The sequence below is a fragment of the Daldinia caldariorum genome (genome assembly GCF_022478825.1).
Source record: "Daldinia caldariorum strain CBS 122874 unplaced genomic scaffold F4812scaffold_1, whole genome shotgun sequence".
Classification (NCBI taxonomy): domain Eukaryota; kingdom Fungi; phylum Ascomycota; class Sordariomycetes; order Xylariales; family Hypoxylaceae; genus Daldinia; species Daldinia caldariorum.
The window spans coordinates 2575493-2602034 of record NW_025953037.1 but is presented as its reverse complement, the minus strand read 5'-3'; the positions used below and the strand labels follow the sequence as shown (position 1 = coordinate 2602034).

The window sequence follows — 26542 nt, the reverse complement described above, 5'->3', positions numbered from 1 at the left end:
CACCCCCCCCCCCCCCCCCCCCCCCCCCCCCCCCCCCCCCCCCCCCCCCCCCCAACTAACTCCATCCTTCTCTCGTTTAGGAATAACACGAAACCCTCCATCAGAGCCCAGAAAATTCCTCGCCATCGTCACCTAATGTTAGTGAGCTGTGACGCCTCTTTTCGGCCTCACCCTGACGTTGCCCTCTTGGAGAGCCTTGTCCGAAATGTCGGCAAGAGGGTCCTTCTTATCGAACGCGTAGCTGGCGCGCTCCTCCCGCGACATCTTCAGGATGTTGTACCTCTCGCCGCCGATCTTGTAGTCCTTGGAGAACTTCTTGAACTATGAGACGATCTCGCGTTAATAAATGCAGATCTTCGCTAATGAAGAAAATGGGGGGGTAGTCATTAGCAAGCTTACCTTTCTCTTCCAGTCCCACCTATCCGACTTAGGCGTTCCGGAAATCGGCTTGATCTTACCCCCGGCCGACCTTTCCAGCGCCTTCACCTTCTCGTCCGTGCCGTAGCAACCGGCCTGGTTGAGGTCGATGCCGGCTTTCTTCGCGTACCCGACGACTTCCTTGCGGAAAGGAAGTTCGAGATCCGGGATCTCTAGGTCTTCGATCCAGTAGAGGTAGAAGGTCATGATTAACCCTAGGTCCTTGATCTCGGAATCGGCCTTAAGCATCTTAGCTCGGTCCAGCTCGTTGAGCACCGTGAGCAAGGCGCGGCCGACGAGGTTGACGGTTGTGTTTATCTTTTGCACGTCGCCCGTTGCTGTTTACGCATGGGTGGTCAGCCATTTGGTCATCACGATATGCCCTGTCCGTCTCAAAGCTCTCTCTCTCTCTCTCAAAAACTGACCTATCCACCCGTGAAGGGGAATTTCTAGGAGCCATTGCATCATGGCGGCTACAATCGCCCACATCTGCTTTAAGGTCCTCTTGCTACGCTTCTTTCTCGAAAACTCCTTATCGAAGGCGATGAGCTAGGTGATGGCAGTCAGTTACTCAGTCGCGACAATTACTAGGTTAAAAGCAAAAAGGGCCGTTATCCCCCCTTACCATGTTCTCGATCATTTCTTGCATGCCTTGGCCGTGGAAGTGCTTGTGGATATGCATCTTGAAGAAATCGGGGTTGGTGTACGACGCCCGCCTTTCCCACGCGGAAAACAACTTCCAGGTCTCCCACATGGCGATCCACCGATGGTCCGGATGCTCGGCGGCCGGCTTCATCTCGATGTTGTCTTCAGCCCGGATCACCTGGTTGTACTCCTCAAGCAGGTCATCGTCGTCAAGCTGATCATCCTCGTCCTTGTCCTCATTCTCATTTTGGATGTCAAAGAAAGGACGGAACATGCAATAATACTCATAAGGAGGACGGACGTCTGAGCTGTCGTCGTTATTATTCTATTAAGCGGTATGAGTAGAGCTACAGAGCAGGTAGATTTAGATTTACATACCTCTTCCTCTTCTTCTTCATCGGAACTAACGTTCACCTCGTCGCTTTCCTCCACCCATTCTCCACCTCTCGTGATTCTTGGTGGCCCCGGCCGCTCACTTGAACTCGATTTTCTCCGGGATGTGAAGAAGCCCGGGGGTGAAAATCTATATATAAGATATGCAGATACCAGAACAGGCGCGATCGACAGCACCAGCGTCCTCTTCGATGGGATCGTGCTGAGCGAAGCCATCGCAAGAGGGTTGTGTCGGCGCAGATAACTTTTCAGCTCTTGTAAACCTTCAAACCGCTTTTGTCGAGTCGCATTCAAAATTCTCCTCTTTCCCTCTTTTTTTTTAAATTCTTGTTCCTCTTTTTTTTTTCTCGTTGGCCCACACGTACGACAAACGCGAATCGATCACGGCTGGTCACGTTTTTAAGAAAAGAAATAGTGGACGGGAGGCTTGGGTCCCGACGCTATGGCCACTTCGAGTTCCAGCCAGTACCAAAGGCTCCTTCGGATTTCCAGACCGCCCTTTTCAGGCAAGGCATTTGGGCGGTCGCATGCCACTAAAATATATTAACGGCGCTTACGACGATGGTATATTTAAACCCGTTTGCCCAGATTCCACCGTCATCGATTTTTCTATTTGAACGAGAGATCTACCTCTTCCCCCTCTCTATCTACGATTCTAGACCTGTTTTTCTGTTTCGTTCTTACTCTGACCTAGGTGAACGGGTTCATATTTGAAGACAGATTCGATCACCGAGCTAGGATGTCTGGGCTACAAACCGGAGGCGCCGGCAACGGAGCTTTTTCTCGAAACTCCCCCCCTTCGAGTCCGCCACCCAACCCTCGGAGACAACTGTCTCTCCGCCCCCGTGAAAATATGTCTGTCCTTCCTCTTCGCTATCTAATCTACTACCAGCATGATCTACTACTACATAGCACACCACATGCTACAAGCGCGTGCTCGCCAATCTTGACCTTATGATCTTAGCAGGTGAACAATTAAAAAAGGCGATAAAAATTGGTTCTATCTTCAAAACTGACCTTCCACAAGTAGACAACTAAGACAATCAATTGGCCCACCGTAGTATTGAAGTCAACACAGATAAGACAATGTGAGGGGTTGCCAGAGCTATCGTCATACATACCAGGTAGGTATACTATGTATGTCCATGTTGATACATAGTACTAGTCGTCCGATATACAACTATTTCTGGCCAGGTAAGCCCCTCTTCCCCTCCAGTCTCAATTTGAGCCCCAACGGTCTTGGTGGGAGCTGTCAGAAGGAAGCTAGAACGTGACCTAGGCACCTGGTATGTTGGTATGTATGTCAAGGGCGGAAAAAGTGGGATGGATTGAAAATCCACGAGGAACCAGGGGCTATTAATTTCGTCCGACTGTCCGCCGATAATTATCCACTGCTTTGTGTGAGGTTGGGGTTTCGACAACAAATATCGCAACCCTCTGTGTAAAATCCAATATAGTAGGCAGGTATGGATCAACCACAATTATAGTCGTACACATTTCATAGTCAGGGGCAGAATGAACTATCGCGAATCTCAATGCAAGTCCGTCATTTTAGACGGTTTAATACCTGCTTAAGCGTGACCCGTAGGTATCAACCGTAGACTAGACTCAGCGCCGGCTAACCCTTAGCGGACGAAAGGAAATATAGTATTATAGATGAACCCGCGATCAGATCAAGGTAGCAAATCTAGTGAAGTTCTGAAGAGTTAGAAGTTGGCGTTGTTTTGTGCATACCCGCTTGACATAATGAGATATTCCTACTTGTCAAAACCCAAGGGGGAAAGGAGGTCATAACATTAAATCAAAATCATACGGATAACAAAACTTGCAATTACTCATTAACTCAACTGTGTAAAACACATACTTATTAAGTTATATCACATGGATTATGTATTGAGCTTTAAATCAAGGTAGTTTCACATCAAAAGCCGAGTGAACTTGTAAAATATACTATATCCAGATATTTCCATCTCAACTTTATAAAGTCGCTTTACTTAAATTTGATTATGGCAAGGATAGCTCCAATCTTTCAGTTCAGAAGTAAAATCAAGGCAGCTAACATCCAAAAGGTTCTTACGATCATTCCTCTCATATGGTGGGTGTCATAGAAGATATCTAAGGATATTAGTCTTAGGTACATGCGTGCACTTGTCCCATGCTCTTACCTTGCAATTCTATAGGACTTGAGTTAGTTCAAAATCTCGACACGGTACTTACTTTAAATATATAAGTAGGTAGGTAAATAAACGGTGCCGGGATATGATAGACGCTATACATGCCATACTTCGAGATATAATATCCGAATAATAGGTGATTGATAGCAGTATCTATGGATAGACACAAGCCCTCACAAGCAATTTTGAGTTACTAGAAGAACTGTCACAACCAGTAGTTGATCCTCAATTTTCCATGAGCATCGGCTGCCTTTAGGCTTCATGAAAGGATAAGAAAGCTATGTATTTATGTAGCTTTTGTTTTTGCCTTGTTATAATATGTCTGTCGGAAGAGGTTAATACTCTTGATGGATGAGATGTACAGAGTGAGCGTGAGGGCCATATGTGCAGTAGGTATATTAGGTATGATCTAGTAACGCCTGTCCTTCCACCCTCTTACAAGGTAACTAGCTACCTAGGTACCTAGGCACTCTTTATATAGACAGCAGGCCCCTATTCTCTCTACCTTTTATTCCACATTTTCCTCAGAATATCTAGCAAACCATTAGTACTTAATGTTTTAAGATTAATCACCTCATGATATGCGAAACGATAGAATAAGGCTTTCATGGCAGGCATCAAACTCCTACATTGATATGTATTATTTAGCCATCAGCAATGACCAAGGGGGAGCCGTCTCTTTAAGGTGTCCCGTGCATAGTCTAGGAGTCAAATGAGACCAATATCAGTCTTTTAGTCAATTTAGTGATCCTAAACAGATAATAAGTTAACAAGAATCATGGTGTGCTAATAACCCCTTAACACCTACAAGTATCATATCCATCACGCTATGAGTTAAGACTCAACAAACTCCCAAATCCATGCCCTTAAAATGCTCAATCATACTCACTATCATACCTCGTTTACTAAGTTCTCATGGCTCATTCTGGGAGTAGCTAAGAGTAAGAAGAATATGAGATATTGATGCCCAATGCACATTTCTATAAAGGCATACCACGCTGACATATTCAGTCATTACTCTGATCATCTACTCACCTATGAACTGCATCATGGGCATGCGCTCTAAAATGACGCAGCAAGCTATTCTTCTTCTGAAGAATATCCGCTCGGCTAACGAGGTCACCGTAATAAATTGCACAACAATCATTGAATAAATAAGTATAAGAAAAAAAAGCTTAGGTATAATCAAAACCGTGCAAACACATCGCCTAATATTTCCCCCTTTCTGAGTACGCTTGGGTCTTCCCGAGTTTGCCATCGCTTAACAGCCAAAGTACATAATCTACCGTAGCCGAACGTCGTCTAACTACTATCCGGAGCCAAGAAATTTGTTGAGGGTGACATATAGTCCGAGGTAGGATGCAGCGCCTGGTGGTCCCCAAGACGTAGCTTGCAAACAGTCACTCACAGGAGTTGCACATGCAGGACAGGATCATGCCATCCATTACTCAGTACGTCATACTCTGAGTATATTGCATCCACGTGGCGAAGCAGGCATTTCAAGCATCGGTTGGCTGACGATGATCTACTAGACACAAGGCACCGGGGATATATGGCTGTTTTGGAGGATTGGTTCGTCTTGAGGCCCATGTGACCCGGAAATCGCACCTTTGAAGGAACCTGGCGGCTATGCAGTTGAAATTAGATGTTGGGCACTCTCGCAGGACCCTACCTATAACGATTATGTATTGGGCTCAAGCCATCCTGCTTATACAGGCATAGCCACCACGTAGCTATAGTGGGCTTTTTTAGGAACAGGCAGTATACCATGATTATCTCTTATAGGTTGTAATATAGCGCACTACCAGGCAGTCTACGTTACATCTGGCCAGGAGGAGAGGGCGATCTACCTAGTCGAGCAACCACAAACTGTGTTGGGAAATCCACGCGATATGCTAGATCAATTTAAGTTATATTATTCAAAATTTGACTAATGAAAAAGTATAGAAACGACTTGTCATTCTAGGTATATTGTTTTGTTGGTTGTTTATCTGTATTATTCCTTCATATAGATTGAGGAATGAAGGAATTATGTGTCATCGGAAGCTCAGAGCCTGAAGCCAACAGATATATTAAGCAAGACCTTTGATAAGAGTATGCAACCCTAATATTAAAGAATGTAATAACTCGCACGTAAGGTATATGTGCTTGCCATCCAATGAATACGAGGGGAAGTTTTACTTGATAACTCGCTAATGTAACATATACATGGGGGCACGCAAAACAGCGTCTTACAATCTATTCGCATACTTCTCAAGAAGTACATACTACGCCCCTAGACTAGTGGCCGGACACTTTTACCTTTTTACTATTTGGAACCAATCTGTCGGAAACCGTGTGTGCATAAGAGGTTTAGTTACTATGGGGTACATCTAGCTGCCGTCCCCGGTTTCGGGGTTGTTGGGGTGTTCTAGATGCAAAGCGAGGGTTCCTGTCAGATTCGAAGCTTCTCACTCGCACTCCTTAACGGTGATCGAAGCTTTGCATAACAAGTGAAAATCATACCCAACTTTAAAGCGTCTTCATATGTACCTAATCACGCGATCAACACAAGGGGAACGAAAAGTAGAAGAAGCTTACGTAGTTCCCTTCCTGGTCGGGCTACTGAGTAAATCGTACGCTTTTGAATGCGTATTAAGACGACGCGTAGTTCGTACGGCTGCCTAGCCAATAGATGTGCCAAAACTAGTCAATAAAATATATTAAACGTAGGTTACGATAGACTGATGATATGATTCTCAATCGCTCGTTCTTACGGATTTCGGCACGGCAATGGATAGGTTAGGCTAGGTAGTAATGAGAGAGAGGTAGGCACAAGAAGCAGGTTGCAGTCAGCCCTAGAAAAGACATGTCGCTAACAAAACACGAGTTTCCTTCGGCTAAGTTAGGGGAAATAATATTTACGTAGTGGGCTGTTATAGCTTCTCCCACCTTATACAACTGAGGCCAAGCTCAAAGTGGAATGTGTTCTTGGACGTACCTCTACGAGATGCAACTCTCGCCGCTCTCTATATTGGCCAATATCACAAGGTCCGTGCTCGCTACTTCACAATAATGGCACGCTGCAGAGTAAAGAGGAAAGGAAAGACAATTCTCTGACATTTACTACTCTGCCGCTTAAAGCTGTCAACTTCTTGGAGTCCATTTGCGGCTAGGTTGGGAAATGTTCGTCCCAAGAGCCACTACATTTTCTCATACCGTTTTACACATACGGCGCGTACGTACAATACAAACGAACGGATGTACTGCATAGTACACTACATATGTATGTAGACCGGGTCGTGCTACGGACGGACGATGCATGTCGCAGGGAGGAGGATAACCTGGTAGCGAGAAAATCAAGTTGATTCCTTCAACCTCATCAGCCGCCGGAAAAAAAGAGATTTACGTTGGCGCACATGACTGGACAATAGGGCAGCGTGAGGCAGCCAACGATCCCTCGGAGTTACGTAGATCATTATAGAAAATAGGCGCGTGTAATATGCATGATGTTAGAGGTACTTTTCAAGTTCAAGGAAAGGAATTCAAAAAAAGAGCATAGGTAGCCCCGCATTGGTGAATAAGCAGAAAATATTAAAATTCAGGGTTAAGGAGAGGGGCAAGACGAAGATGTGATGGGTAACAGCCTTGGTGGAGTCCCCCACCCGCACATTACATGTATTGTATTGTATGGAAGTTGTTACTATCGTTCTTTCAGTTCAACTATACATATACCTCACCTAATTGAGATATACGAAGTAGGTACGACATACACATAAACTCAGGTACACATAGAAGTTACGATCATGACTCATACTACCTCAGTCTCATACCTTACTTAGGTCTAGCTAGGTGTAGGTACCTCCTTTTAACCTTAACCTTAGCTATAGTTTAGTTGGTAGAAGTTGCAATACTCTATAGTATTGTTACTAAGCAAATATTACCAGATACCACCTGAATGGCCCCCAACCTACAACACCCCCCAATTCCCCCAACTTCTTACATAGTAACTCCCAACGTGCCTGGATAGTCCCGCGCCAATGCACATCATTCAAGTCCAACCCAACTTCAACCCAATCCAAGACGCACCATTTCTAGCATTGAGTGGTTAGTTAAATTCATTCTCTAGGAACATCTCTACAACTATTATGACGACAACAGTGAAAGATACTTACAATGCTGTGATACTTCAACTAGTTATCCAAAAAAAAAAAAATATGTTACATTCCCTTCGCTTCTCAGATAGGCGACGCCATGCCGATCCCCTTCCTATTCACTTGCCGAGTAGTAACATGGCTGGTTTAGCGTTACGGTGCCTTACGAGACAGACATGTCAACCGCCAATAATCACTTGCTGTTTGAGCCTAAGACATTACTGGCCTGCCGCAACCTTGGAGGTCCTGCCCGGAATTAGATAGCGATGTGTTTCCCGCATTGAACAAGCTTCTACTAGAGTAGATTACTACTACAGTACAACCTCCTGGCTCTTGGCCCAAGAAATTACCTACCAGCTCGCCACTTTGCTGTCTAACCCTCTTCGCCGTACTGGCTCTACCAGTTCCGGAGATGACTGTATTAAAATTCCTCTACTACCAGTTTGAGGGAACCAGAGCGCTCGTCTTTTGCTCACAATCTAATATATCGGCTTGTAATTGGTAACCGGCACGAGGGATTTCAAACTACCGTACGGGGTTCACCGCTATTATGAGTTGGTTAGCAACAATTTAATGTCCGATGAAGCTGCATAGAGGTCATTCGCAATTCTTGGCAGCTTTTCAATGAGAGTGACACTGCAGCCGCCCGGCTGCTAATCCTGAAAGCCACAATCACACCGTCCTTCCCGGAAGAACGAGTAGCCTACATCCACGAGTCGTACGTGATTTTTATTCGCGCCTTGCATATCGCTTCGCCACATTAACTTCAGCCGCCTGGTGAGATGTTTATCTGCTAGCCGTCTTTCGTCATAAACGACAGTCCGTATCCCTCATCACATAGCTGCTCTTGGCCTTCGCCCGTCTTCGGACTCGTGACAACACGGCCAGCTTCCCGCTTCGGCTCCTTCCACCTCTTTTTGAAAACCCCAACGCTGCTGAATTCTACCAGCATCCAACCGGATGCCATAAACCCCTGCTCGATTGGAATGCCACTGGGCCTTGGATGACGACGATGCCTAAGCTGATGATGTTGCTGTGCAATCGCCGAAGCAGGTGAATGTGCCTCCACGAATATGGTAGATAGATCTGCCCATTGACGGCTTTCGGTGACTAGGCTCGCGGTCTTCTTCCGTTCGATTCCCTAGTCTATGCCCAGGCCTCCTACTGACATGCTTAGGCTTTGCATGGCTTTCTCTATTGGTGCCAGTCTATTAGCTGACCCCAGCTCCAAATGGGCATGTCCTCTCCATTGGCCAATCCCATCGTCGGATTCGACTAGGCCTTATAGAAGCCGTATCACCAATGTCATCGTCAGCTAGCCGACCATTCACAGTCTCTGTGTTAAAACGGAGTATTTGGGGGGAATCACTAGTATACAGTACCGACTTCAAGCTTACCCCCCACATTCAAATCCACAATTCGGTCTGTGTACCTGATGAATACATCCCAATACCACCTACAAGTCACTATGTGGTACATCCAATTCCGGACTCTCTAGCTGTCTTTAATATTGTTCGATGTATAACAAACCGTTTAGTCACTCTACGTTTAACATCCGTGTTAGCTTTGATGCATAAATCGAAAGCATTTTGAAGACCCTTACAGTTGCAACCCGAGATATGCAGGTGGTGCAGATCTTCCTTGCACTGTTCTCACGGTCTTTGAAGTTATTGTTAATCTGAAATATCTCCTTGGGCACTACTGAAAAGGAACATCCGAGCGAGAGATGCGAGGGGTTATGCATACCAGACTTCTGTGACAGTGTGTACCTTCCTACCTGTGTTATAGAAATGGGAATGTTGTCTATGCGTCTGTATCCTCACCTCATTTCCTCTTCTTCTATTCGAGCCATCCTTTTTGTTCCTCCAACTGGTGTTGCTGTTAAGACATAGCTATATCTCACTTCTGCCTATATATACTACGCTGCTCCCCGTTGTTTTGTCTTGCAAGACTCTCCAGCACAAGATTAATCACACACTTCTCATTACGAAAATATACTTCACTATCACCATCGTACATCTTATGATTAACCATGGCGCCCCATCTTGATGCACCATCTCCTAATGGAAGCTTTACGGTCAGCTTTGAGGGAATCTCCTCTCGACTCACCACTTCTTCAGGCGCAGCGATAGGCTCTATAGCACATCCCGAGTCGCATTCTTCTGTCGGTAGCTTCTTAGAGAGCGACTCAGTAGAAGAAGATTTCCATATGACACGGCCACTGGTACCAGGCGTCTACGTACCAACCCTATGTTTCTTCGACCCTGAGACCGAGGACGTTGATATCAATACCATTGCTCGCCATGCGGTACGACTTGCCAAGGCTGGTGTCACTGGTCTTGCAACTCAAGGCTCTAATGGCGAAGCTGTTCACCTCACACACGCCGAACGTCAGCTGGTCACTCTCGCCACACGGAAGGCGTTAAACGAAGCCGGATTCTCTCACATCCCAGTTATAGTCGGTTGCGGCGCTCAAAGTACTCGTGAGACTATTCAGTACTGTCGAGAGGCATGGGAAGCAGGGGGCGACTATGCCCTTGTGTTACCCCCGTCGTACTACGCGCCCTTGTTTGCTCCATCATATGAGACTATCGAGCAGTACTTTACAACCATTGCCGATGCGTCCCCGATACCCCTCATCATATACAATTTCCCAGGTGCTGTCAATGGCCTAGACCTATCATCGGATGTGATCATCAAACTGGCACAGCATCCTAAAATTGTCGGTGTCAAGCTTACTTGCGGCAATACTGGTAAACTGAACCGTGTAGTAGCTGCTACACGTTCACAATCGAAGGAGTACAACCCGGACAAACCCGATTTCCTAGTCCTAGCGGGCTCAGCCGACTTCTCGATCCAGTCCTTAATTGCAGGAGGACACGGCATATTAGCAGGTCTCGCAAACATTGCGCCAAAGGCTTGTATCAGGACTATCGAACTGTATAGAGCAGGAAGACACTCCGAGGCACAGAAAATGCAAGAGATCGTATCACGGGGCGATTGGACGGCTATTCAGGGCGGGGTTCTAAGTGTAAAGGCGGGACTTCAGACATGGTTGGGTTACGGTGGCTTTGCCCGAAGTCCACTCCCAAAGCCAACTCCCCAACAGACCAAATCATGGAAAGAAGGATTCAAAGAACTAATTCTGCTAGAGAAGTCTATGATAAGTTGCTAACATTAAGATGACATAGTAGTGTACGGATACAGCACAACTACTGGACTTATATTTTGCTCATGATTAAAAAGGCACTGTATCTGAGCAAAAGCGTCCGAGGAATGCTTTACATTCCAAGGTATAAGTGAAAGTTTTCGCTTAACTCAATGAGAAAAGGGAAGTTCCTCTTGTTGATTTGAGGATGTCTACGCTGAGAATATGAATGGGGCGTTCAAAAGCAACGGCTTGCATTCATTACTAGCCTCGCCATATCTCTCTTGATCAAAACGGGTTACTGTACGACAGTACACTACCAATGTCTCTCATTTTTTCAATAAAACCATCCAATGTTTGGCGAAGAGGCCACTACTACAATAGCTCGCAGCCGCAGCTATCTGACGAAAAGGGGTACCGCTTTATGATTGCTATATACTTTTGGAAATTCGATACATTCTACAAGAATATAGCAGTAGATCCTAGGCAGGCTAGAAGATCAGCAAGCCCCATCAGGGGCACATGGACACTAGGCCTCGGTATCTTTACTATTCAATCAGTTGACGAGCTGACGCACTTCGTTTTTTACTCTTACGTTTCCATAGCTCTTGTAAATTGAGCTAGAAAAGGAAGTCCCTAAAGCCCATCAGTTGGTTCTAGGTCAAGGCGTATTTGATTTGTTGAAAGGCATAAATGCTACCTAAGAAGTCTCAAAAAGCCTTGTCAATACTGACGAGAGGGATTCAATAACTCGTGGGCACCGGAAGCAATTTCGGAAGCTGCCTAGAATTGGTACACTTTCCATCGAGATCGCGAAATTTCAAGATCTGGCCCCATTACTCCTAATTCGGTCAGGAGAGGCGCACGATCCCAGGCATACAGGGCCTGTACCAAAATCTACTACAACATTGACATATTTTTATAACAATCATGTATGACTACCATGGATTTCTTTTATTTGCCCAATGAAAACCCTCATATCTTTGGTACTGCCTATCGGCTTTAATGCACGAATCCACTCTAAAGGGACTCCCGAAATCTGCAACTCGGCCAAATAAGGAGGTAACCCGTAAAGTTACCCGGTCCGGCTGACTGTCGACTATAAGACGCACACTCGACTCTGCATGAAGAACCTACAGCATCGTACCGTACCATTCTACGCTGGCATTTCTGCCAAGGAGTTTATTCTAACACCGAATCCGCACAAACTTCTCACGATATGTAGCGTCAAAAAAAAAAAAAAAAAAAAAAAAAACTGCGGGAAGGGTCCCAATGCCATGCTGTACGCTGCAAACCACACGGCGACGACCTGCGCGTCTGCTACTTCCGGCACGTCCTCATGTCACCCCCGGATATTGGTGTCGAGCTGGGTTAGCCCCCGATAGGTCGACTGTACACGATCTATGAGGACATCCATACGTATACAAGGCCAGCGCTTGGGCTTAGCCTGGTATGGACCTAGGCCTGAATGACCCCCGTCCTATCCTATCCTATTCCATCCTGCAGCGTGCCGAGATGATCGTTCGCTTATTGTACTCCACAGAGAGGGATATATGGGCAACTTACGATGGAAGAACGCGACAGTGACACATATACTCTGTTCCCCTGTGTCACCGAACTTGGAACTTCGGAAGATGGGAACTTGGCCCAATAGAGCGTCTAGGCCAAGAACAACCATATAGGTCACCACAGGTGCGACTTCGGACTTCGCAGGCTCCATATCTCCGAATCCCAGGCAGGATTTAGCGATGGCTAGGAGGCTTTGAGCGAGCGTGTGTGCCTTAGCCGGTAGATGTGCCTGTTGTGCTCCGCTATACGTATCATCTTCACAAACGATGGCGGGACTCGGCAGAGTGACGCATCGCTTCGCCTCCAGATCCCTCAACTATCCTGATGGAGGAACGTGGGGTAAACTATGGAGTGGGGATTGATGTTTTGAAATCATGCATAGACGCGGTAGATGCAGGTATCTTGTAGCTCTGCTCTTTCTCTTTCTTGGCCTAAGACTAAACCGACGTCAATTTCCCATGGCTGTTCACTCAACACATAACATGATACGTTTATCCAACCCTGTTGGCTATTCATAGGGTCCCAAACGAGGATCCTACGTATTCCCTCCGGAGTCGGCCTTGGAGGACTACACTGCAGTGTTTACGATGTCGTTGGCGGCCCATTTGCCAATACAAACTCGTTGGCTGTTGGTAAGCTGTTGCAGTTAGTACTGCTCATCTTATCCGGTTACTCCCTTCCGCCCCCTTTCACCCCCAAGGGCTGATACTCTACACTTCTCCTTTCGACCTGTTGCCGAACTTGAGTACGAGACCGATGAATGGAAGGAGGGGGAACATGATGAATGTTAACGATATAATGGGGCCTGGGATTTACCCTCCTAAGAAAAGAGCGCCTTGAACCGTAATGGAGATTCAAGACACGAGAAGAGAATCCCCTATGTGGATCTATTGCTTTACCGGGCGTAACGCCAGTCCAGTTATCTCCCTCTTCAAGACTCGGGACTTTGTTTCAGTCCTACAGCGAGTCTTTACGCGAAATCAAGCAATCCTCTGTATTGTGGTGTGAATAGGGGTAAGGGGTAAGAATCAGCTAGGAATCCGCGGTACTTGTGGTTCTGAAGCTAAGTCATTCTCACCATTACATCTGATATTACACATGTCTCCCATATAACGTACGTCGAAAGCTTCCCTCGAAATAGAAGGCACTGTTGGTATATGATGCAAGGCTATATATGGATTATTAGGTACCTAGGTAGGTCAAGTACTTTTACGTTGCCCCTACAGCATCACCATGAAACCTATAGTCATAACAGCAACGAAAAGACCAGACCACAGCGCACCCGTCTTTCCAGCAGCTCCCGAGCTTCCTACTTCTTCCGAAACAGCACCGTCTGTGATCTCGAGCAACACACCTTCCGCTCTCTTTATCTTAATTTCCACCGTCCCGTTCTCTCCAACTTCCACAACCTCCTCTTTCTCCTCTCCTACCTTCGCCCCCGTCCTCACGTCAAAAGTAACCGCCGAGACCGCAACCCCGCTCTTCGCATTCGTCCCTGGTCCCGTAAGTCTCGTCACGCTAACACTCTGCCCGGCCGTCCACGACGTTGATACTTTAATCGTGCTGACGGGCCGCGTCCCGTTGCTGAAGGATGTGCCGTCGGTAGCTTTGAGCGTGGAGTTATTGCTCAGACCCTCGGTGCCGTTCCAAACGCCCATATCCAGGAACACCAACTTCTTCAACGAGCGCTCCTCTTCTTCCTCGCCAGTATATACGGCGTATCCGCTAAGCGAGCTACTATTGGCCCCCGGCAGCGCCGCAATGCTCAACTCCTTGTCCTTATCACTGTTCGTCGCAACGATCTTGGCGACGAAGTAGTGTCCGTACCAATTAGCCCGGATCCCTGCGCCCACGGTCTCGTTCTTGATTCGGTAGGGCTTGGGCGTGAACGCGCTGTACTCGCTCTGCGCGCCGAGGTGGAAGTACGTCTTGCGGATGCCGATGGACGCGCCCAGCAGCACGTAGTCAACGCCCCAGAGGGCCGCGCCAAAGGTGTCGCTTATCCCGCTCTTGCCGCTGCAGGACACCGAGTTGGTCTCGCCCATCACGAGGGGCGCGCCGGCTTTGTCGGCCGCGGCGACTTGTGGGACGAATTGGGATATGTTCTGTTCGAGGTCAGCACTTTATGTTTCCTATCTCATATTATCTCATTGGGATAGGGAATAAGGGGGGGGGCATTGAATAACTAAAGTCTAAGCATAGGTATGCTTCGCTAGTTCATCTACCTAAACCTAGCTCTCAAGATGTGGTATATACGACACTTTGGCGAAGAAAAGGGGGCTGGCCACTCACTGCCGACACGGTTAGTATCTCTACACCCAGAGACTGAGAGGGAATAGGTAGTAAGTATATCAGACAACAAAACTCACCCTTCCAAAGCACCTGATGATCCGACAGCAGATCCAACCGCATACGCAACCACCGTGGCCCATCGCACGTAGACTGCGGATACAAATGCGTCGCGTAACTTCCGATAATATCCTTATCCTGCTCCCTCTCTACAATGCCCCCCTCCCCGTCCTTCGTCAGGTTCGCAATGCTGAAATCGTCAATCTCATCCTGTTGATCCGGCACCCACGGCGGGTCGGCAAACACCCCCGCCTGGAAGGTGGGCTTATCCCCATCGTCCGCAATACCCTTGTACCACTCCGACGACACGATCTGCCCCGTCACATTCCGGAACTGCTCGACGTACGCGGCCACGTCCCAGGACGCGTCCCGCCACCCTTTGTTGATGAAGTGGTCGATCTCGTTGCCGAGCTCGAACTGCTTGAGCCTCCGCCCCAGCGACTTGTGCGCGGCCTCGGCCTGCGCGACGGCGTTGGACCACGCCGACGTGTTCGCCGCCAGGTTCAGCGTGTACACGAAGTCCGTGCCCTCCGGGAAGTAGCCCGCCCACCCGTCGTACCAGGCCGGCGTGACGTTGAACTGCCTCGCGTTCAGGTACCCCGGTATGGCGACCGAGCTGTTCCCCGTCGACAGCGGCGCGTCGTGCAGGTACGTCTGGTCGGCCGTGTTGCCGCCGACGCGGATCGGCGGCGGCTTCCCGGCGACTCGTGCGACGGCGCCAAGGAGGGTTTGGGCGAGCGGCGTGCTGATGTAGTCGTCGACCCATATCGGTTCGATCGAGTACCCGTAGACGTCTGGGACGAGGCGCCGCGTGGGAAGATGGCTTGGGATATCGATGGGTGAAGAAGGATCTTGGGCAGCGACCGCCGCGAGGGCCGCAAGAGAGGCAATCGAGCGAATGCTCATCGTAGGCGAATAGGTTAGGTAGGTAGGTAGGTATCATGAATAGAGAAAGCACCAGTCCTCCTTCAGAAAAAAAAAATAGGTCGAACTCGTGACGAACCTCGCCATTATAAATAATACACAACAATGCCAATACCCGTATACCTGCCTACCTAAACTTATAAGACGTCAACCCTCGGTCGGCAATTCATTTACCAATTCCCTTTCCCCAACCTTCCAACAACAACAACAACCCCATCGAACCAGGTACGCGGTAGCATTTTCCCCCAGAAACTTTGGGGCCGCAGCCATAGCTGGACTGAATGGGGAATGGCGCCCCTCTGACGATCCGGGGAAATTCGTACCGAAAACGTGCGGTTGGCACAATTTGTCCACCTGTTGAAAGCTGTTGCGGATGCATCGTATGCTTAAGTGCCAGGTACCTAACCTAGCTGCCTTTTTAGATTAGGTACGGAGTCTTATGATGGTCGTATATTATATATAAGATATACTACTATAGTCTATAACTTAACCTAGTAAAGGGGTTGGTTGGTGAGGGGGAGCAAGTAAAAGATGAATTGAGAATTATAAGTGGTTGGTTGGTAACCAGGTTACTAGGTTACACACAAAAATACGATGCGGGGAAAGAAAGCAATCGGGTTAGGTAGCTGGCTAACTAGCTAGCTGTTGTGTATTTTCAAGTTGGGTAGCACCGCATATTGACATATATTATATTACTCCGGTAGGTAGTTGAGTAAATAAGAGGTAACTACCTACCTCATAGGTACATACGGTAAATAAATATACTAGGTATATGTCATTGTAGATCCCTGTTTCTCTCTCTCTCCCTTTTCTCTCTCCCTTTTCTCTCTCCCTTTTCTTATCTAAGGCGAAGAATACTTATACCCATACTTCTCCTTCGCCTCCCTCAAAAACCTCTGCGACTCCTCATACTGCTTCTTGGCCTCGGGGTCCTCCGCCCTCTTCCTCTTCAAATCCGCGTTGGTCATCGGTATATAGGCCGGGATCTCGTACCCCTTTTTCACCGCGGGGCGGGCCATGCACCTCTCGATCCAGCTCTCGATGTTGGGGAAGGGCGCCGTGTCGATGCCCGTGTACTGCGCCGTGTTGACCCATCCCAACAGGTTGATGTCCGCGATGCTGTACTTGCCCCGCCCCGCGCCCACCAGGAAGTCCCGCCCCTCGAGCCGCTTGTCGAGGACCCCGTACAGCCGCTCCGCCTCCCCGACGTACCGCTGCACCGCGTACGGGACTTTCTCGGGGGCGAAGTGGACGAAGTGGTTCGCTTGGCCTTGCATAGGGCCGACTCCGCCGCTGTTCTGCAGGTTAGCCAAGTTTTCAAGCTAACAAAAATTAGGATACGTTACTGCTGCCACGCCATCCACTGCTCGCAGACGCTATAATCGTCGCTGTCGACCGGGAAGCTGAACTTGTGCTCGGGGTCGTAGTGGCGCGTGAGGTAGCCGAGGATAGCCATGCCCTCGAAAACAGCGAAGCCGCCCCTGTCGTGGTCGACGATGGCCGGGATGCGGCCGTTGGGGTTGATCGCGGTGAACCACGGCTGCTTCTGGGTGTTCTTCAGGATGTTGAGGGACTGATACGTGTAATCCTTGCCGTACGCTTCTTTCAGCTCCTCGAGCAGGATGCTGATTTTTATGCCGTTGGGGGTCGCTGTGATGATGGAATGAGGTGTTAGGTTAGAAAAATAAGATGACAGGTATCAAAGGTGTAAGTAGGTATAGGTAGGTATCTGCTGTTTAAAGATGAGAGTGAAAGTGAGAGAGTTAGAAAGAAACAAGAAGCATACTGAAAGTCAGGAGCTCGATGCCGCTCTTGGCGATGAGCCCGGTAGGTTCGGGTTGTCCGGCCATGCTGTCGTCGGGTTTGTATAGTCTTCTCGAAGTGGAAAATAGAAGTCTACGGTATAAGGTGTTATTTGAGCAACAGCTTGGCCGTTGAATGAGAGAAATAGCAAGACTCTGAGATAAAAAAGGACGGGCAGAGAGATGATTTATACGTCGTAGTGCCAGACCGCGGGGGACGGGGACGTTGAGCGACATGAATACTTGGGGGAAAAAAAACCTAGAACTAGAACTAGAACTAGAACTAAATAAATGTAGAGGTGTACGTATGTGTGCGTTTACAGGCTCTTCCTTCCTTTGGAAATAGGGTTTATTCGGGTATAGGATTTTGTCAATAGCCAATAGGTAACGTCACTTCGTAAGGGTTTAGGTATCTCGTATGGAAATAAAGTCTCCGCGTAGTATTACTTAATCAGAGTGGGTGTTAAGACTATATGTGCAGGCAGTTATACTCCTTATAAGCTCTATTACATACCTACCTATACAATACAATACTATGTAAAGTCTTTGTAATGCTTTACCTAACTCGTCTCAGGGTTGGATAACAGGTAATTACCTACCTACATAAATGTATGGATAACTAAAAGAAAAGAGCTCAAGTGACAACTGATTACCTATTGATGCCATTAATATTTCTAAGCACAACATCCGACCTTTTCGGAACTTTTTAGTTTGTCCTAAATCCGATTCGTCGGTCTTCTCAATTGCTCCGACGAGAAAAGGACGAACCTCAACCTCGTGAGCTTTACTAATGCAATACCAATTCGCTTGTAAAGTGCCAGGTACCCATTGGGAATAGAGGATTGCCGCTACTGCAAGGACCTGGACTAGTTTTTAACTCAAGCATTAGATCTAACGCACCAGACCCGACCCTAGCACGAGGCTTACATGGACATAGCTCTCTCATGTAGGTAAAACTTTAGTCTACACATACCTTAAGTATACTTAACCTAGTACCTACATAGGCACTTACTTTATGCAGGTAGCTTCCTTGGTATCCTTATATGCAAGGTCAAGTATATGCGGTATGCAGTATGAGGTATACAGCATGAGGTACCTATGCGGCATGAGGTATGCGGTATGTACCTAATGTTGTATGTACTCGGATAGATCTGTTAAAAGATTAGGTAGCCCCCGTCGCCTCTTACATTACGTCCAAATAAACCATTTCATTCGTAAAAGTAACTGCAACTCGTTTTGCTTGATCATACACACAATTAACCTAAAGCCAACCAGATTGGGGCTCGACCAAACACCGGTCAAAGAAACCTTTTTAAGTCCTATTCCTGCTACCCTCACCAATGAATATTGAAGCCGGCCCCTCAGCAAAATTTCATTGCACTTCACGCGTAGCCTACCCCCAGAAAATTATTTTTTATTCCCTTGGGTTTTTTGTTTTTTTTTTCTTTCTTCTTTCTCGTTACCTAATACCTCATCTCTCTCAAGCTTCCTACAAACATATCGCTGGCGCGGCACAGTGACCCTGCCATACGTGGAGAAACGGCGCGGTATCTAAATAACGTAAGGGGGGTCGCTCAAATAAAGTTGATATCAAGAAATTTACCAGTAACCGCCACCTCGGCGGTAGTCCTCCCGGGGGTAGCCCCCTCCCTCGCGAGGCCCGTAACCACCCTCACGCGGGGGAAAGTCACGCGGAGGTCGGTCATAAGGTCGGCCGTTGACGTACGGATCCGGCGGAGGTCCGTAGTCGCGGCGGTAAGGATCTTCGTACCGTCCACGTGGAGGTGGGTAATCATCAATGGGTCCACGGCGCGGCGGGGATCTGTACCGACGATCGTCGTAATAGTCGCGACGAGGCGGGCTACGGTCACGGTAATCCTCGCGATAACCGCGTGGGCTATAACCTCGAGGCGGACCACGGCGATCATAACCGTCACCCGGCGCACCGTAAGGTCGACGACCCATTGGAGAACGAGAACGGGCTCCACGTTCGCGAGTAGGGAAGTCCGGTTGGGTCTAGTTTTCTATGTCAATAGAGAAAGAAATTAGTAGACTTTAGAAAAACCTACGTCGGCGATACATTGGACTCGTTGTCCCTTGAACTCGCGGCCGTCGAGCTTCTCTACCGCAGTCTTCAAATCGGCTGCGGTTTCAAACTCGACGAAGCTGTTGAAAACGCCCGTGTTAACTCATATGTCCCATAGGTCCAGGTAGTCCGTTAGGAGTTATCACGTACCCTCGGCCATTGCCGTCACGGCCCGTCTCCGAGTAAACGACATCCAAGCTGGACTGTCGAGCAAAGTCTTTCAGGTCCTAGATCCAGATTCCATGTAAGTGGGGGGTCCGAGGAGCGGTGTAGAACATATGCGAATGAGGCCAAAGATTTCCCAACTTCCAGAAGCAGCACCAGCAAAAGGAATGCGGTCAAACCAATCCAAGCAGGCGGTTACGTCTAACATTGGGAAAAAAAAATCCCTGAGGCACCTTGGCTAGCTCCTTGAAAACCCGTCCGCTAGAATTTGGGAGAAGCTAAACCGATGAATTACGACATCACAAAACAATAAGATGATGTTGAATACCAGCGTCCCCTATTTGATCTGTTCAGGCGAGAGAAAACACACGGCGCAAGATGACTCGCTGTACCAAGGAAGGGGGAAATCATCTAAAGCCAGAATCCGGGGGCGAAGAACGGGAAAACGGGAGTTAAACAGACCTGCCAGCTGGTATCATTGGGAAGTCCAGTAATCTGCATGCGATGGGGAGTGCGACGGGGTCGCGGAGCACTGCGCTCGTGGCCACCGAAGCCTTCGCGGTGGCGAGAACCTCGAGCGAATTGCACGGTCAAACGTTCGCCCATGAAATCAGATCCATCTTATCGTCAATATTAGCCAGGGAAACAACGGAGAAATCAGGTGAGACGGTGGCCAGGAACGGTCCAAGACGTACGGAAAGCTGCAACACGGAGCAAAGGGTTAGCTGATGACTATTTCGCTAATAATAAAATTCGTCGTGCGTTAGACACGCGGATTACTCACCAGGAACGACATCGCGCGCATCCATGGGATCCTTGTATTCGATAAAGCCGAATCCATTCATCAGCTTGACCTCGGTGATTTCGCCAGTGCCATGGGTTGCGAAGTGGGCTTCCACATCAGCCTTGGTTGCTAGATTGGACCGTTAGCAGTCAACGACAGGGCGACAGGGAAGCTTAGCTAGCTCCCAGACTCAGCGGTTACACTGCAACGTGAGCCCGAAACAAAGCACCCGGTATCATTATTATTAAACTTACCGCCCTTTGGCAGGTTGCCTAGGTAAAGCCGTGTAGCGGAAACCTCAGTAGATGCCATGGTCGCGATCGGGAGAAATGGGGCGCGAATCCGGAGATGTTGTTTGGGTGGGAAACAAACGTTGAGAGGAGGAACTGCTCGCGTGCGCTGCGAGAAATTGAATCAAGTCGTTGCGCGAATCACAAACAAGAAACCAAGTAGGAAAATTGCCCGGATGAAAATGGTTACCGAATCAGATGGTATAATTTTTTTGGTTGTTGTTGCGAGGTTTTGCGTGAGCAAAATAAAACTTGGTAGGAAAGGCCGCGGACCAGAAAGGGAGAACCCCGATGAGGGAGTTAAAATCCTAGAGGAGTTTGTCAAGAAAAAAAAAAAAAAAAAAAGTGCGGCAAACGCAAGCGACGAAAAAAGTTGGAAGGAGGGTAGGTAAGAGATAGACCGGCTATGAATAAGATGTGGAAAGTGGTCCTTATTGTGTTTTGTTTTGCGCGGGTGCGTTAGAAGAAGGGACGGTAGTATTATGGCCGTATCACACTTGCTTTGGTTTTATTAAAGTTGACAAGTGATTTGATTGATGCAGCAGATCGAAAAGGTGTGATGGGGGAAAAGGAATGGGAGGAATGGATAGCTGATGGCAGCTGCTGGATAGAAGATGGAGAGGAGACACACTAGGTACCTACTTGAAAAGATGGAAGGTGTCCGTCCTGGCAGCAGCAACCGTGCACTTTAAAAAAAAAGTAGAGGCAAAGCAAGAAGTGGAGGCCCACTTTGTGAGATTTTGTCAAGATCCTTGCGCCCCGCATCCCATTTGCCATTGTAGTATTGATAGTAGGCCCCAAAAAATAGCCTAGCGTCTATCAAGCGCAGCGCTTATGGTAGTACAAGGGTACAACGGTATCAAGGATCTTTGAGGTAACTAGTACTATGTACAAGCCAACTAATGTATCTCCCTCTAATGCTTCACTTATATGGATGCCAATATAATTGGAATTGAGACTGTATCTAATTAGGTATCTACCTATTGTTAACTGAAAAGGGGGAGTGAGAAGACATTAGATACCTTAGGTATGTATTATATACACATGTCAACCAGTACGTTTAATAAAATCCAATTCAATATAAGACATACGTGCATACATCACACAAAATACCCTTATATATCTACTTTTTCTGCGTTATACAACATATGTACATGCCCTATGTCTGCCTTTCGAATATTACCTCCTACCCACCCCTCGAACATGGATGTAGGCAAGCGAGTGTACGCCTCACTTTCTTTTCTTTTGCATGTTGTACCAAGTTAGCGGGATAGCTACCTCCTAACCTAGGTAAGCAGCTAAGGTAACTCCCATCTCGATAACCACGCTCAACGCTTATTCGCAGCGATCGTAATGATAAGAAGGCTACACCGCCCAACTACCTGTTCATTGCTACTACCTAAACCTAGCCTCGCCTAGGTATCTATCTAGCATTCATACCTGGTATTCATTCATTCATTCACTCACGCCCTTCGAGACCATCCTGAGCTCGATTGGCCCAAACGCCGTTGCTATGCTATGCCGTGCTGTGCTGTGTAGTAGTAGAAGAAGATGAAGATGAAGAAGAAATGCCGACTCAAAAACGGAATCAAGGTTCATTAAATAAAATGTCGATTAGTTCGTCCACAATCGTAAAAACCAAATGAGAACTATAACCACTCTGTTAGCAGTGCAATTCGTTTTTTTTTGTCTAGACAAGTAATGTGTCACATACTTCAGCCTCGAGTTATTGAGCGTGGCAAACATCCTGCGGCTCGCGGCTTGGGCGTTCAGCCGTCCGACTACGTTTCCGGCCAAATCTGGGACGAGGGTAGCCAACATCAAGCTCGCTTCCCTCCGGGTTTTCGCTTTCTCCGATGAAGTCCTCGGTTGCTTGTTTCTGTTGAGCTGCCCGCCAGGCCACATGCTATTCCTCAAGAGATCGATGTATTTAATAATAGCATCCTCTTGGACCAGCATCTTGAAGTTGTCTCGTACTTTTCGTTCAATCGTACCTCCCAGCATCTGGTGTAAAACAACGACGACAGCTCGCCCGCGAAGCCAATTATTACCTCGATTAAGCCCAAAGACTTCGAGGAAGATGTCGCAGATGGGTTTAATGAAAGGCTCGAGCTCTTTATTCTCAAAGGCATTCAATTCGGCTTCGGCTTCAGCAGTAGTCATAACATCCTCGTTGACGCTGAGCGGTATCGTGCTCATCTGGCTTGTAGCCGCTGCGATAAGATTCTGTCCCGCGGTGGAAAGCTGGTCTAGAACGGGTATATTCCCCAGAATATCTTCCATTCCGTCGGCAACGGAGTCGTATAAGCGCGTAATCATGTCCTTCTTATCCTCGCGGTTCATTATATCTTCCCCCTGATGAGTGATAATGCTTTGCGATAGGAAGGCTCGTAAATCCCTGCTGCGGCATACATCTGGTAGAAGGAGGAGTTCACTCAAGTACTTCTCCAACGCGTCACGCCGCTTTCGAAGAAAGTCGCTTTGGAGTTTCAAGACCATTCTCCGTCGTGGAAACTCTAAGTTCCTTACCGAGGGATACCTATCTCGCAATTTCTGATGCAGCTCGTGGAATTCGCTATATCGTCGCGTCACAATCCATGTTGCTGCAGGCATCTTCTCTCCCGCATTTCTCTTTACCTCAATTACGTACAGGGCGAATTCCTTTCCGTCTTCCTCTCGTCCAACTTGGATGGACTTGATCTTAATTGACGCACGTCCGTACAAGCTATTGTCGCTCTCTTGGATTACATATTGCTGTCGCTGTAATTCCTTTCGCCGAAGTTCCCTTTGCAAACTCGCTTTTGATTTCCGTAAGATGCGCAATTCCGCCGTATTGTTAGTCAGTTCCGCCTTCTTCGTTAGCGATTCTATGACGGCCTCCTGGGCAGCAAGTCGGTCAATATCGTTTGTTAGCGCCGTAATAGCCTCCGCAAGGCCCAGATCACCAGGGGCAGCTTCGTGCACTTCGTCCTCGATGTCACCAGCTTCCCCTTCATTATGATCCTCCTCTTCGTCCGACAAGAACTTATCTTCATCTCCGAAAAGGTCATCATCCATAAATACTCCAATCCTAGATGCTGGACTGACAAGCCCGAGAGACGACAAACTGGGCTTCTCAACCTCCTTCCCAGATTGAATCGAACGCTGCTGGTCTAGAGAGCCCCTAGCTGAACCGTTTTCCTGAGCTGAGAATATGCTCGAAGCTCCGTCCTCATTCCCAAATAACGACTCACGAAGATCCTCTGCAGTTTGTGGTCGATCGTCTTCCAAAATATTATTCAGTGCTTCCTCCACAGCTTGGACTACCTGGGTATCTGGTACGGGTCTTAACGGTTCCTGGTCGAGACTCATCACTGAGTCTGCTAGCGCATCATGTTCCGCATCATCGTCATCAAATAATGGTGAAGTTGCACTGCCGTCAAATGATCGCCTGTGACCCATCGAAGGATCTACTTTTTGGTTAACATTTGCAGCAACAGCTTTCAGGTTCGTAGCAGACAAACCTCGTCTAACTTGACCATTAGAAGTATTTATTTTGGGATTAAGCTTTGCCACCAACGCAGGCTTCGGCCCATACGACTGCTGAACTTGAAGCGGCGACGGGCCTGCAGCTGGCCCTGCCTGAGATTGGTGAAATAGAGGAACACTCTTCGACGCCTCTTCCGATGCTAAAGCTTTATAGAAGATCTCCGACTTTTTAAACGCATCAAGATGCTTGGACTGCATGCCCTCGAGAACGGCAGTTTGAGCCCGCAATACAGCCCGGCGTGCCTTATAGTACTGTGCCGGGGTAGCTGCTTTCCCAGCATCTAGAAACTCGCGAATAACACGCCGCGAGCTAGCTGGGACCTTAAGTTCCTTTTTAGATAAGTAGGCCTGGTCGATTTGGGCAATGTCGGTACGATCGGATTCGGTCCAAGGGCTTAGAGTAGAAGGCAATTGCTCGTCGTCGTGACCATCATCCTCCAAAGGGTTTCGTAGTCCATCTACAACCAACCAGAACTGCACAAGGGGCATCAGGCCTTGTCTATCCATGTATTCCATAAAATAAGAAAGGCCTGAGGTGTCACGTAGGATTTCAACCAAGGACGCGTGCTCGAGCCTCGAAGATCCTATATTCGGAGGCGGGGTGCTTGATAAGGGTATATGCCGTCCATCACCACCCGCAGCTAATTGATGAACCCTCTGGTCTAGAAGTCGTTTGCCCATTTCTAATCGACGGAGGTAGATGGGATCCTGTCCCGAATATTGGGAGTCCCTCTTCAGCTGGCTTGCTACTTCGCTTCGAAAGCGCCTCGCGTCGGACAAGTTGTTAAGTTTGCGGATCGTGCGGATGAACTTTTCAAAACGACGCTCGCTGTCTCCTGAAGCTAGGCGCGGGAAAGCTACCGGTCTGGAACTCTTCGGCGGGGGCGACGCATGCGCATCTAAGGCGGCACGAAGCTTACGAACAGTCGACCGGTCTTGAAGCATGGTTCGACCGTAATTTTCCATTACTTGGTTCCAGGTGTCAGGCTCAGCTAGAAGTTGGAGGGTGGGAAACAAGACAGCACAGGCGACGATTTCGCGGACAATGCTAAACACAACCCGGCTTTCAACCATGGTATGAGGGAGCACTTTTGGTAGTACCTTAGTAACTATATTCCGTAAGTGATCCTGTTGTAGCAGTTTTGTATCCGAGTAGGTCAGGGACACAGCAGGATGTAGGTTGCCATCATTGTATTTCCCGGCAATAGCCAAGTCTAGCTCTTCAGATTCCGTAACATCACGATTTAGTTTGCGGCCGCGAACAGCCCTCTCTGCATCGTAGAAACTGCGAAAATGAGCCGTTAATATTGGTACAATCCTACCCGTGACCACTTCCACCAGGTCTGTTTCGAAAAGACGGTCTCGAATGCTAGCCAGCGCATGTCTTACGGTCTTATCCACTTCGTTCGCAAACACCGGATTTTTGCTTATGTTCGAATACCATGAATTAACAAAGTCCCGTATGATAAGGTCGAGCAGATCGTCTAGAGCGTTAGATATAGCGGGCGATTCGGCGTAAAGGGGATCTTTAAGATAGGTTTGTCTAATTCGCAAGGCGGTGGTCTCTTTATGCCAGGAGGTAAGACCTGAAAATATGACTGCATTGGGTCGTGAAGTTCTATTTTGTTGGCTATAAGTTGAGCCCCGGGAAGTTAAAAGTAAGAGGAGACAGGCGAGAATAGTTACGACGACGCCGCCGACGAAGGCGTATCCTGCCCATCGAATGGTGGGAAACCAACTTGTGGCATAGCCCCATGCGATGAAGCAAACGACGCCAGCATAACCAACATCTCTCCCCTTAAGGGCCATACTCAATTTGAGGAGGCTTTGAAATTGGCGTCATGACTTGTCCGTGAGGTGACAAGTATGTAGGTAGTATCGTGGGGAATCGTGGGAATCGTAAATGACGGCGATTAAAGGTCAAGAGCTGCTTATCGATTGAACGATTGAAGTTACCTCTAACCGTCAGTTCTGGCACATTAGGTAAGGTACCTGCTATATGGGGTAAATGCGATGTAAGAAGCAAGGCAAAGCACGGATCACCTCCAATGAACCAGGTAGGTAATGTACAGTACCTCCACTCCAGGGTACCTAGGTACTTGCATGTACCAGGTACAATGCTTTACCTCTTACAC

The 26542-nt window shown here is 47.9% G+C and overlaps 6 protein-coding genes across 6 annotated transcripts; 1 reads left to right on the top strand and 5 right to left on the bottom strand.

Moving 5' to 3' along the window:
- Positions 1-50: 50 nt before the first annotated feature.
- Positions 51-1932, bottom strand: F4812DRAFT_29072 (uncharacterized protein). The gene is made up of 5 exons (XM_047931144.1): positions 1441-1932; positions 1043-1387; positions 843-966; positions 400-755; positions 51-321 (listed from the first exon to the last, which is right to left on the bottom strand). Exons 1-5 carry the CDS (start codon positions 1669-1671, stop codon positions 139-141), a joined length of 1239 nt encoding a protein of 412 aa, XP_047795165.1. The 5' UTR covers positions 1672-1932; the 3' UTR covers positions 51-138.
- A 7642-nt stretch (positions 1933-9574) lies between these two features.
- On the top strand, positions 9575-11084 carry F4812DRAFT_28786 (dihydrodipicolinate synthase). Its single transcript, XM_047931110.1, has one exon. It carries the CDS (start codon positions 9795-9797, stop codon positions 10935-10937), a length of 1143 nt encoding a protein of 380 aa, XP_047795164.1. The 5' UTR covers positions 9575-9794; the 3' UTR covers positions 10938-11084.
- Positions 11085-12247: 1163 nt separating this feature from the next.
- On the bottom strand, positions 12248-15734 carry F4812DRAFT_454666 (glycoside hydrolase family 79 protein; the record flags this gene model as incomplete). The annotated part of the gene is made up of 5 exons (XM_047936684.1): positions 12248-12300; positions 12477-12795; positions 13712-14584; positions 14736-14770; positions 14849-15734. The coding sequence occupies 5 exons, from the start codon at positions 15732-15734 to the stop codon at positions 12248-12250; spliced, it is 2166 nt and encodes a 721-aa protein (XP_047795163.1).
- Positions 15735-16594: 860 nt separating this feature from the next.
- On the bottom strand, positions 16595-17602 carry F4812DRAFT_454665 (glutathione S-transferase; the record flags this gene model as incomplete). Its single annotated transcript, XM_047936683.1, has 3 exons — positions 16595-17045; positions 17099-17402; positions 17539-17602. 3 exons carry the CDS (start codon positions 17600-17602, stop codon positions 16595-16597), a joined length of 819 nt encoding a protein of 272 aa, XP_047795162.1.
- A 1402-nt stretch (positions 17603-19004) lies between these two features.
- F4812DRAFT_28638 (uncharacterized protein) lies at positions 19005-20748 on the bottom strand. Its single transcript, XM_047931095.1, has 7 exons — positions 20590-20748; positions 20501-20506; positions 20268-20425; positions 19791-19867; positions 19624-19720; positions 19158-19570; positions 19005-19105 (listed from the first exon to the last, which is right to left on the bottom strand). Coding segments are annotated over exons 1-7 (813 nt in total). The 5' UTR covers positions 20651-20748; the 3' UTR covers positions 19005-19104.
- A 1719-nt stretch (positions 20749-22467) lies between these two features.
- F4812DRAFT_454663 (PXA domain-containing protein) lies at positions 22468-26216 on the bottom strand (the record flags this gene model as incomplete). Its single annotated transcript, XM_047936682.1, has 2 exons — positions 22468-22528; positions 22594-26216. 2 exons carry the CDS (start codon positions 26214-26216, stop codon positions 22468-22470), a joined length of 3684 nt encoding a protein of 1227 aa, XP_047795160.1.
- Positions 26217-26542: the final 326 nt, after the last annotated feature.

Excerpts from the sequence above, each read along its gene's own strand:
- F4812DRAFT_28786 (XM_047931110.1), top strand. The coding sequence starts at position 9,795 with ATGGCGCCCCATCTTGATGCACCATCTCCTAATGGAAGCTTTACGGTC.
- F4812DRAFT_28638 (XM_047931095.1), bottom strand. The coding sequence starts at position 20,650 with ATGAATGGATTCGGCTTTATCGAATACAAGGATCCCATGGATGCGCGC. Across the intron at positions 19,721-19,790 it reads CGTGACGGCAATGGCCGAGG|CTTCGTCGAGTTTGAAACCG; the intron begins GTACGTGATAAC and ends CGTTTTCAACAG. Across the intron at positions 19,571-19,623 it reads GAGTCCAATGTATCGCCGAC|ACCCAACCGGACTTCCCTAC; the intron begins GTAGGTTTTTCT and ends ATAGAAAACTAG.
- F4812DRAFT_29072 (XM_047931144.1), bottom strand. The coding sequence starts at position 1,671 with ATGGCTTCGCTCAGCACGATCCCATCGAAGAGGACGCTGGTGCTGTCG. Across the intron at positions 1,388-1,440 it reads ATGAAGAAGAAGAGGAAGAG|AATAATAACGACGACAGCTC; the intron begins GTATGTAAATCT and ends ACCGCTTAATAG. Across the intron at positions 322-399 it reads GGTGGGACTGGAAGAGAAAG|TTCAAGAAGTTCTCCAAGGA; the intron begins GTAAGCTTGCTA and ends ATCGTCTCATAG.